General features: G+C 38.0%; 1 protein-coding gene across 2 annotated transcripts in view; it reads right to left on the minus strand.

Annotated features, from left to right (window-relative positions):
- Window positions 1-1,375: 1,375 nt before the first annotated feature.
- Window positions 1,376-12,577, minus strand: part of LOC121303632 (BMP/retinoic acid-inducible neural-specific protein 1) — a 121,188-nt gene continuing 109,986 nt past the window's right edge. For both annotated transcript variants that reach the window (XM_041234435.1, XM_041234436.1), the window contains one exon: window positions 1,376-3,695. In XM_041234435.1, coding sequence (XP_041090369.1) covers window positions 2,555-3,695 — 1,141 coding nt within the window. In that variant the 3' untranslated portion in view covers window positions 1,376-2,554. The remainder of the gene's footprint in view (window positions 3,696-12,577) is intronic.

The following is a 12,577-nucleotide window of genomic DNA, read 5'->3' on the forward strand; positions in this document are numbered from 1 at the left end:
GCTTGCATAAGTATTCAACCCCCACACATGAATATTTGGTAGAGCCACCTTTCGCTGCAATAACAGCTTTAAGTCTTTTGGGGTAAGTATGTACCAGCTTTGCACACAGTGTTGGAGTGATTTTGGCCCATTGTTCTTGGCAGATTTACTCCGGTTGTTCAGGTTGGTTGGACGATGCTTGTGGACCGCAATTTTCAAATAGTTCCACAGATTCTCAGTGGGTTTGAGATCAGTCTTTGACTGGGCCACTGTAGGACATTCACCTTTTTGTTCTTGAGCCATTCCAATGTTGCTTTGGTCTTGTGCTTGGGATCATTGTCCTGCTGAAAGGCAAATTTCATCCCAAGCTTCAGTTTTTTAGTGGACTGAAGCAGATTCTCTTGCAGTATTTTCCTGTATTTTGCTCCATCCATTCTTCCTTCAATTGTAACAAGATGCCCAGTCTCTGCTGATGAGAAGCATCCCTACAGCATGATGCTGCCACCACCATAGTTCACTGTAGGGATGGTGTGTCTTGAGGCATGGGCAGTGTTAAGTTTGCCCCACACATAACGCTTTGAGTTTTGGCCAAAAAGCTCTATCTTGGTCTTATCTAACCACAAAACCTTTTCCCACATCTCAGCTGGGTCACTCTCATGCTTTCTGGCAAACTCCAGACGTGCTTTCAGATGGTACTTTTTGAGTAACTGCTTCTTTCTTGCCACCCTCCCATACAGGCCAGTGTTATGCAGAGCTCTTGATATGGTTGACTGGTGCACCATTACTCCACTCCCAGCCATTGAACTCTGTAGCTCCTTCAAAGTGATTGTTGTCCTCTCTGTGGCTTCTCTCACAAGTCTCCTTCTTGTTTGAGTGCTGAGTTTTGAGGGACGGCCTTTTCTTGGAAGTGCCTGGGTGGTGTGATGCAGCTTCCACTTCCTGATTATTTATCCAACTGTGCTCACTGGGATATCCAAACACTTGGATATTATTTTGTACCCTTTCCCTAATCTATGCATTTGTATTACTTTATCTCTAACTTCTGTAGAATGCTCTTTGGTCTTCGTTTTCCTTCAATTCACATCCTTACCAATGATCCTTCAACAGTGGGGTTTTTATCCAGAAAATGTGACAGCAACTTTAATGGTTCACAGGTAGAGGCCGATTGTAAGGTAATTGTGTCCTCTTTTGGGCAATTTCTTTCATCGGTGCAAACTGGGAGCTTCCACAGCACAGGGGTTGAATACTTATGCAAGCAAGATATTTCAGTTTTTTATTTTTCTTAAAAATATTTCCCAACATAAAACCAATGTCACCTTACAATAATTGAGTCTGAGTTTCACGTTTTAAAAATAAAATATCAAACAGAACGAAATTTCAATGTACCATTTGTAATTCAATAATATGAGAGAATTGGTGAGGGGTCTGAATACTTTTGCAAGCCACTGTATGTCCTATATTGTGTCAAGCCCCAAAAAAGACATTTACCCAGCTACAATCCAGACAGTGGAAAACTAGTGAAGCCCAAACATTATCTGTCTCCAACATAGTTAAGGCTTTCTTAATAAAGCAGTAAGATGAATAGCGGCCAGGGCTATAATCAGTGCTTCAGTTACGCCTCTGAGAACATCCTTAATGCCCAGCACAACTGCAAGCAGGAGACACATGCAGCTACAATGGAAATCATATCACGATGTAGGAAATGCTTCCTTAGAACTGCCAGCGGAACAGTCATCTACTTTGTAATGCTGATTCCTCAGTTGTACAGTAGAGCATGTTTGTGTGAATCTGGTCATGAGAGGCCGACTTTTTATTTATTTATTTTTTTTGCAAACATTGACAGGTTTATGTATGCACACACACAACACACACAAACATTTTGGTGTCTAAGTTACATACAGCGCAAAACAAAAGCATTTTAAGACCTGTGCTGTATTTGAAAAAAAAAAAAATATTAAAAAAAAATCACACTCATCCTGTCTTTATTAAAAGGACAACATTGTATTATTGTATGCAAACTTCTCTTTAAACAGAAAAAGAAAAGTGCAGGTTTGTACTGTGTTTAAGATGTAACGAAGAGCAGGATCCCTTTAAGAGTGTGCTATGGTTTTCTGCTCATACTAGTGTACATGTAGATAAAATAATGTTGACATCTATGCAGCATTTTTTTTTCTTTTGTAATATCTTTTAATTAGTTCATATTAAACATTACCTTTTGTTATTTCACAAAACGTGTTGCTAAAATAAAAAGATAAATCATTTTGAATGCTCTCATCTGTCACTGATTTGATTAATTAGTAAGATTTAAAAACTTCAAACCGATTTAAGAATGGCAGTATTTGAGAGCTTGTTCAGTTTTTACCGAATAAATTAAAGGCCTCATGATAACCATCGTTTTTCTTTTCTTTTTGTCTGTTAAAGGAAACAACAAACATGCTCAGACAAATATGGTAGTCTGTTAAATGGGTTCCATTTCCAGCTAAATTGCGGAGATTTCTCTTTTTATCTTATAATTACATGTACAAATTCTAATTTTACATCAAAAAAGCTAAAGAAAAAAGACAAAAGGAACAGTTCAACACAGTTTGGCAGTCAGATGGTCTGATTGTTTTAAGATCTCTGTGTTGTACATATCCAGTGCGTGGTTGACCCGAATGACCTCGCTGTTATTGAGTTTCAGACGGTGCTTCAGCATACAGGAAAAGAGATCCAGCTGGGGTTTCCCGGGAGCCACTGGCGGGGCGAGACGATTAATTCTATCCCTGATGTCCAGCAAGAGCAGCATCACGGAGGAGGAGGAGTAGAACTGCGTCCCCTGAGTGTAGGACTGGTTGACCTGCTGCACGGCGCTCCGCAACAGGTCAGCATTGAAACGTAAGCTGTACCCATAAACCTGCACGTCTGAGATCTTGATGTAGATCTGCCGCTTGGCTGGGTCCGACAGATCCACGGGCCCTTGAGCCGTTTCATTGCGTAACGTCGTGGGCAGCTTGGCCCGACTCCGCAAGTAAATGTGCACAGTCTCGAAAAAGGTCTTCCACCTGTTCCCCAGCAAGAGTGTCCAGTTGTAGCACTGTGTGTTCTGGAGCCTGACCCTCTCCCAACGGGGGTAACCATGCTCCCCGAAGGGCATGTTCCATCCTTCCGAGTGGCTGCCGCTGAAAGGGTTAATGTAAACAAAAAACATGGGCTCGATGCTGCTGTTCCTCATCTGGCAGATCTTCATGGAGATCCCGATGACCATGTGGAGGTAGTCCATCCGGTTCTTGTTGCTTTTGAGGGTGAGCGACATCCGCTTGCGCCACCGGGGGTCGAAGAAGGTGTCCAAGCGGATCTCGTTGCTGATGAAGGTGGTGTGGACGTAGAGGCGGGAGTCCATCTTCTGCAGGAGGTACTTGAGCTCAAGGTCCTGGAAATCCAAGTCGGTCTCGAAGCTGATGAACTGCTCGCTGCGCTCCGAGTCCACATTCTGGGGCTCACAGCGGCCCCGGTACAACTTGAAGCCCTTGTTGCAGGAGCCACACAGAGAGATGTTGGCCAGACTGCACATGGCACAACTGTTGTTACCTCCGATGATGCAGGGGATGGGTCTTTGGCACAGGTTGGCCCCTGTGTGGCAGACGCAGGTCCTCTGGCTTTCCAGGAAGGTCCCCCAAAACCCATTTTCATTGCAGTATAAAAAGGACTGGACCCGGTTAAGCCACTGCATTACAGATCTGCAAAAACAAAACAAAAAAAAAAAACAGATATATCGCTATTAATTTACCAAAATATCACACAATATCACACTATTAGGGATGTGCTTTTGGTACATTTTTATGAACGTTTAAATGCTATGCAGGTTTCAGTGTTCAAAAATTTAAACCATATCTACACACAAACTATTAATATTACATTCTTTTCTGTACTGACAGCCCTGCTTAGTATTTTCCACGCCAAGAACCCCTAAATAAGCAAATAACATTTTAACATCGCAAAGACAACTACAAAGTAAAAAAAGAAAAAACACGTAAACACCAAGGTATATATTGAAATTAACGATGTCACCTGATTCAAATTGATCAGTTAATTTATGGGCACTAGTTGATTAACCCTTAGATTAAATCGGTAGAGCCATCCGTGCACATTTTTAATAAAGGTAACGATCTACAGCGGCTGTCATGCATTTAATACTAAAAAATTAATAGAATCTAAAAAATAATAATAAATAAGCCCAATGGGAATCTGGTCTTTTTAAAAGCATATGTTTTATTATTTTTCTGAGTAAATGTCTTTCTTTGTATTTGTAGTGCACTAATGAGATCTACCTGTGCTGGCCCTGTGGGCACAAAGTGAATAAACAAACTAAACTAAACCTTTTCTTTTTCTACATTTTATTATATTCAAAGAACAAATCAAAACCAATAATAATAATACGAAGAAGAAGAAGAAGAAGAAGAAGAAGAAGAAGAAGAAGAAGAAGAAGAAGAAGAAGAAGAAGAAGAAGAAAAACACAGCTTACAAAGTTAGATAGATAGATATCAAGGGCTTTTTTTTTTAAACAAATGATTAAAAAAAAAAAACATAATTAATTTGCACTTATGCGTTCTCTGTTTTAAAAACATCCTTTTAAAACCGCGTTATACATATTTTTTTTACGGCATTCTGTTTATTATGGTTGTTTGCTTTTTCCTCAAAATAATTGACGTTGCCTTGTTCCTTTGTTTACAAATGCAATTTAAAAATGCAATTAAAAAATATATAAATTCAGAAAAAAAACGCTTTTCTTACACAACGTGGATAGAGCCAAACCACGCCCACTACAGCATGAACACACAGTGTACCAATGAAGCGCCAGATCGACTGAGAATAACACCCGCCCCAGTGTCAATCTTTCTGTTGCACCAATTAGAAAAGCTACTTGGAGGCAATTGCCAAACCCCTTCCTTTTTATAATATCCGCCCCTCACTGAGGCACCACGGCAGTCGGATAGAAGGTGACTGCTGTATATTATGATAAATTATTTAAATTAATACGTAAAAAATATGCGTTTGGTGAAACTTGTCATATGACCAGTTACACGTCTAACATATTATTCCATGTGTAACCACTTCTTTAGCATATATACGTTTAATATTCCCATCCCTATTGACTATCCAAACACACCGATACAATGACTGCTCAACGGAAAGTGAATCTGTGAGACACACAGCTGGACGGAAGTACTGATAGAGACGTCGCCATTCACCTCTTGAATCTAACACTCTCAGTAAGCTGTGCTAAGTAATGTTAATACCAAGTTTCATCACAAGCGTGCTTTTCCACATTTTGACAAAAAAGTGACGTGTGACTGCCCTTAAAACATGCCCTCTGTCGGGGATGAAATAGAGGGATGTGAGTCAGTGTCTGTTTTTAACTGTGTGGGAAACAGACCTGTGATATCTTCACCACCGTTCGTCATTGAAATGAAAAATAAAAACAACTGCAGTCTATTTCTACGCCACCCAAGGACTTGTGACCATTCAGTATATTTTTCTCCTGTTCAATTGTAACTTGATTGAGCCCATAGGAACCTAACCCATAGAGCACAGGGGAGACAAACGGTATATTTTGCCACTCTACTTTTTTTTTTTTTTTTTGCTCTAAACACATTATTATTCTATGTTTTGTTATGGCTTTGTCTATAAACAGTTTAAAATGTAAATTAATAAAACCCCACAATGAAACAGCCCCTACACGAACATTGATTTGACCCACCCTAGTCCGCCCTGCACTCTTTACAACAGCTAACATTAGCAGCAGTGTGGACTGCAATAGAAGATGCTGCCAGTTTGGAGGCTATGAAAATGATTCATTAAATATAGGCTAGGTAATTGTTAGTTTAGTTTGTTTTATTCTCAATCAATTAAATTACATTCAGACATTTATGTATTTTTGTTTGTTCGTGTTGTTGCAAGGTCATGAACGGGTTTAAGTTCAACAACAACTCTTAAAATGTTACTGCTATTAAGTGCTGGTAATAATCTGAAGCAGTGGTATTGCAAAATAACAGAAGCCCGTTTTCTTGCTGGCGCACTTATTTTATTGTGATTTTTTTTCAGATGAATTGCTGTCTTCACTCAGAAAGTTGGTGTTCTACCAGTTATGTGGATTTTCATACATTAAAGGAAATAGGTGAAAAGCCAAATAAACTGGCAGTTTATCATGGAATTTAGAATGCAGTGGTGTGTAGTGATTTATTCAGTGTGAAGCAACTCATTAGTACGCAAGCCATGCTAGATGCTATATATATATGCACGATCATGTGATGCTGTTTCTCGTCGTTGACATATAAAATCTTTGTAGTTGTGTCTGAACTACAAAAACCCCCCAAAAAAACAAAACAAAAACCAAAAGCACTATTTTAAAACTGTTCAATACAGCCATGGGAACATATGTAAATAACATGATTTCAAATAAGCCGCTCATTCGGTGGAAATTGAGACTATCATTAAGTGTGACATCACCTTGTGTAAGTAGCGTATATCGTGGTTAATAATACTTTAGTGTGTGTTGTTTTCCTTCGAGACTGATTGGCATGTACAGGGTTTGTTGTATATTAAAATAAACTTGATTATATTACGTTTGTATTTTTAACAGTATTAGCAATAAAACAGATGTCTCTGCAAACGCACGTGATTTTTTTTTTTAATTCAACGATATCGCAATATGGAATTTATTATAGCTACTGAATGGTATCGTATCAAAATATCAATATTGGTGCCCATCCCTAATATATGAATCAGTGGTTGGAAATTCTGGCCTGCTGGTTAAAACCTCATCATAGATGTAAAAATAGACTGAACTATTGCCCTAACATCCTTACATTACTGGGCAGTAGCGGTCACTCTAGAAAATACCCAGTGTATGTGTAGATTTACTAGCTCGGTACAGAATAACTAAGGAGACGGTGAATTCTGAAATAAAGTAACGTCAGGGTGCTTAATGGGAATTTAAACTTCACTGCATCCTTTCTTAAACAACAACAACAACAACAATAATAATAATGTATGCATTTAGCAGAGACCACGTATTAATAATGATAATAATGACATGCCTCTGCTAAGTGTGATTTAGTATTATCCAGTTTTAACTAATTTAGAAAAAATTAAATTTGCATCCATCATGGATGAAAGTAAGAGATAATTTACTACCATCTACTTAGTTATTTTAAACATTAACCACTGAGCTGGTAAATCTACAGATACGAACCGTAACACACACACACACACACACACACACACACACACACATATATATATATATATATATATATATATATATATATATATATATATATATATATATATATATATATATATTTTAAGATAGCAGGGAGGGGGTTAAAATTCCGCCCTGCTAAAACATGTGAGAATGCACTGTGGGTGAATGGGCTAAGGGTTTTTCTAATGGGTTAATTGTTTTTATTGTTTAGATAATCCCCTGCACCTGGTGCTAATTGTAAATTGGAGCCAGGTGCATGGTATTTAAGAGAGGCAGCCAGACTGCTAAGGGCTGCTGAGGAAAGAGCCTGACTGTGTGTGAGTGACAGCAGTCGTACTAGGAAGGTATTGTGTGGAACAGGTAAATGGCTTAGCCGTCCTGTGGGTTAGGCAGGGATATATTGGTGTGAAGTCAGAGCTCCAAAACTGAGTTAGGTTTTTATTTTGTGTTTGTTTCTGTTTTTGGTTTGTGTTCGTTAAAAGTGCGCGCAGGGTTATAAAAACTCCATTTTCTGTGTTGGGTCTATTTTAAAGGAGCAAGGAACCATGTGAGTGCGAGGATCTTTTTCTATCTATCTATCTATCTATCTATCTATCTATCTATCTATCTATCTATCTATCTAAACAATAGAATCCTAGGCTGCATTTAATAAAGTGTGTGGTAGTTACTGGGTGAACAAATGACTAAAAACACTGTCTAGACAAAGTGGGAGACGAAACAAACAAAGTAATGGATGAGACATACTGTTATTGAAAAGTCTTTGGTTTTTCAAAGTTGAAGTTGCTATGCAATAGGAATCTTACTTCCATCCCAGAATCAGTTTAGATACAGCAGTTTAGTTACTATGGGACTGCAATCCGTGTCATGAAGAATCCTGATACACTATCACAATGTCTGGCACTGGTTTAGGTACTAGACTGCAATCAGTGTTATGAAAAATATCAAAATTGTTTCAAATTCCATTTTAGTTTGTTAATGTCCTTAATACTTTAATTGTTCTGAATAGTTTTCATTGCCATTACTTAAATATTGCATTTAATTCACATTTTGATGTGGCCTGTGTTAAGGTGCTTTGACTTGAATTCAGGAACAGCTCTTGAGATGTAGTTGCCCATCATTACAAAACCAATGCAATTTAAACACCTCAGAGACTTGTCACATCACATCAGTGCTCTACACCCTATCGACAGTGTTATGGCAGATCTCATAACACTGACCTTTATTGCATTAAAAAATGAAGATTCCACCGGACAGAGCATATCTCTGTCAGTTACTCTGTAACCCAACTAGACAAACTTAATGCACAAATGGCATTTCTTCATACTAAATCTGACAAGATGAATAAGACACGCACGGCTTCCTTATGTCTAGATTAATACACAGTGTTGCTGAATACACCATCATTTACAGGCATTAGGCCTTCAACTGAAACCACACATCTTAATTTCCCATCCAGCACAGGTTTCTGTCACTCTGTCAGTGTGTTACAAGGAGGTAATAGCCAAGGCTATGCAGTGCTAATACAAGTATGGTGTTGCTCTATTCATTATTGAGATTTTAATGGTGAAGTTAATGTTTCTTATAAAAACTATTTAGTTAAAGCAAATTGAAAAGGCTAACTAGGCGAATTCAGTTACCCCAACCTCTCTTCATAACCAATTCCTTTAAGTCCTGAGATTACTCTCTCCCATCCTATAACGATATACTCAATTCAAAGTAAATGCAACATTTAGAATGGAAAAGCTAGCAGTATTTTGGAGTCTGACCCAAAATGGTCTTATCAGGAGTCTAAGCCAAATGCATACTGTTAGTTTTTATTGAAGTTACCCTAACACTGAAATCAATTTTCAATTGCAGTACAATGAAAAGTATGGTAAATTGAAAAGTACTGTACATTTTATTGAAAATACTGCTGTAAGTGAACTTTTAAAAAGTGTACATTGTGTCTTGAAACATGCATATTCTGTTCTGATCACAGGTATTTTTAAACTACAAAAGCAAGGCGTTCTCAACCTCTGGGTATTGAGCAAATCGGAGATGCTGATGACTTGCATTCTCAGTTCTGCAGTTCATAGGACTGTATTATTTCATGTACGGTGCTCCATTATCAACACCTCCACTTTTTAAGCAGAGATAATATAAGTTTATTGTTATATATTGTTTGTGGTGGTCACTCATTTCTCTGCATCATGGAAATGGCATTAATGTAGGTACACCAGAGATGCCAACATTTGAAAATGGAAATCCTAGCACCTCGTGAGCGAAGCATACCCTAGCCACACCCCCTTCACACAGGTTTTAGAGGAAAATCAATATTCAACAAGAATAATGCTTAGACAGAAATGTAATTCAGAGCTAATTATTTAACTGTCATAAAACTAAATACAAGCTTTATTAAAATCATACTTTTATGTCTGTGCCCCAGGAAGACCTTTTTCTTGACCGTGGCTCAAATTACAGCTTTTCAAATTAAAAGTAGGAGATGAGGCGATTCAGCATATTTTTTTTTCACAATACAGAGTATTTACTGTTTAGGTACAAGCAAGTATATGCAATTAGCATCTCTGAACCCATAAATACATTTCTTAGTACTGCATATATATATATATATATATATATATATATATATATATATATATATATATATATATATATATATATATATATTCTATATATATCACAAAACTGTACCTAATACTTTTAGCTATTTTTAGCTTAGCTATTATGCTAAGGATACAAAAATATAAACTAAAAGAACACAATTCAGTCAGTGATATCAGGTCAATGTTATGGCTTATTCACATACGTAAGGTATTAGTGTAAGGGGCACTCTTGTACTTCATCAGTACAGACTTATTGTATTCAGAGCTTCATAGCATTTCTTTTCCACAGGCAAGAGTTTCAGCTTCTGTACACAAATAGCTTTTAGCGTGTTCCGCCCAAATTTATCCAGGAACTCTGTGTGAACTTTACGTACAATCCTGACTATTCGCTCTAAGTCTGCATTACTGTGGGGTACTATCAATATGGTTAGCATCGCCATGGCCAACAATGCAAACTCATCTGAGACCAAATCAAATCTTCTGACAGAATACATCGGATTCAAATTTGCCCTCTGACTGATGTCAGTCACTTCTGCATGTTTTAAGAGCTCTTCATGCACTGGCAATTTGCTGGCAATATAAGAACTGGCCTCCCCATAATACTATCTGACAGAGTTTAAAAAAAAAAAAAAAAAAAAAAATTTAATCTTTTGAGAGCTTCCCTCCCTCCTTGCATTCATATAAGTACTGCATGGTTTTAGTGCCAATCACCAGATCTTCTCTGTCCCTCTGATTCTTTCTATCCCTTACATTAATTACATTGTGTAACAAAAAAAAAAAATAATAATTGTTCCTGGGTAGTAAATGTTATTTCCTAATTGCTTATACCTCAAAAGTATAGAACATGGCTATTATTCCCCACAAACTTTTGCAGTCATCTTTGTATTACTTTAGTATAAATACATGTTAATTTGGATTCATATGTTGTTTTTTTCTGACTTTATGTGAACGAAAAGACACACATTTGCCCATTTTCCCATTGGAAATAGTGATATTTTGAAATATCACTGTCCTGGTCACAAAAGCAAAGTTTGTGGGGAATAATAGCCATTTTCTATACTTTTGAGGCATAAGCAATTAGGAAATAACACTTACTACCCAGGAACAAAAATTGTGTTACATAGTGTTATGAATGTATACCTCACACTATTGATTGCTACAAGCTTAATGAATTTGCTGAGAAGGACTAAATGCAAGGAATCCAGTTCTCATTTTAGAACCAGAATACATGGCTCTTCTCTCTGCAGAAGTGCATACAAGCCCTCAAAACATGGTGAGGATGCTTGGAGAAACAAACAGGTCAGCTTCACTAGGGGGTTTCTAGGCTGTGCTGTATCCTACAGAAGCTGGTGTCCGGCCTGCAAACTGCTATTGTAGGTTTTAGATCACTCTTCTTGCTTACAACTATCTTCGCCTTCAGCCTTTCTGAAAAACAAGCAATAGACAGATTTTCTAAGTCTATAGTTAGGTATCTTATACGTCCATCCTTGCTATACAATACTTATATTTTATTATTTTATACTCTAATGTTCATTTTGACATGTAATCATGACTAAGGTAGTGTTAGTTTGCATTAATTGTAATATTGCTGGCCTTAGTAATACTAGAAAAATACATATAGACTGTACTGTCTAGTGTGAGTGTGTTTAAAAACAAATATTAAAATACAACTAAAATGTAATTTCACAAAAAGAAAAAAACAGAAAATACTATTAAAAAAAGATTAGTGCAACTGTACTCTGTAAAAAAAAAAAAAAAAAATCTTCCATTAGAATAGGCTAGACTGTACAGATTACCTTTATTAGTTGCAGAAGACACCTTACCAGCCTTCAATTTCACACTGCCAGTATCAGTGAAAGATTCACTTGAGGTCACAAATGGGCCTACATTCCAATAATTGAAAGCACATTACCATTTTAAAACATTTTCATATACAAACATACAATTGTCTTAAAAAAAAAAAATACACAATGTATTTTCTAATTAAATCTAACAAACTAATTATTTGTTTTGAATGTGCATAAATACACACCCAATGAAAAGGGCATTTTGAAAATAAAGCTAATCTGTCTAGCACAAAATAGTTACACATACTTTTACTAGCTTCTGCCACTGCAGCGGATGGCTTGCGTGGATGCCCTTTAATCAAGTCTGGCTCACTAGACTTGGCTTTATTAACTACCTTGCTGGGACCTGATGAAATGCAGGAAAAAAATTGACCATTCATTATTTTTATTTTATTTTTTAATTTAGTCGTTGCCAATTTTTTTAATGTCTTTTCCAATTTGAAATGGCCAATTATTATTTAGGCTCAGTTCAACTGTACCACCCCTGCGCGGACTCTGGAGCGGTGAAGATGAACACACGCTGTCCTCCAAAGCGTGTGCCATCAGCCGACTGCTTCTTTACACACTGCGGATTCACCATCCAGCCACCCAGGAGCTACAGCGTTGGAGGACAACGCAGCTCCCGGGCAGCTAACAGGCAAGCCCGCAGGTGCCTGGCCAGACTACAGGGGGCGCTGGTACGCGGTGAGCCGAGGACACCCTGGCTGACCTAGACACCCCCCCCCCCCCCGGTCAGTGACGCCGGCCAATTGCGGCGGGGAACCCCTTTATCCCGTCCACGGTTGGCTGTGGAATAGCCCAGACTCGAACCGGCGATGTCCAGGCTATAGGGTGCATCCTGCACTCACGCAGAGCACCTTTACTGGATGCAACACTCGGGAGCCCCTTGTGCAGCCACTCGGGAG

The sequence above is a fragment of the Polyodon spathula genome, chromosome 34, assembly GCF_017654505.1.
Source record: "Polyodon spathula isolate WHYD16114869_AA chromosome 34, ASM1765450v1, whole genome shotgun sequence".
Classification (NCBI taxonomy): domain Eukaryota; kingdom Metazoa; phylum Chordata; class Actinopteri; order Acipenseriformes; family Polyodontidae; genus Polyodon; species Polyodon spathula.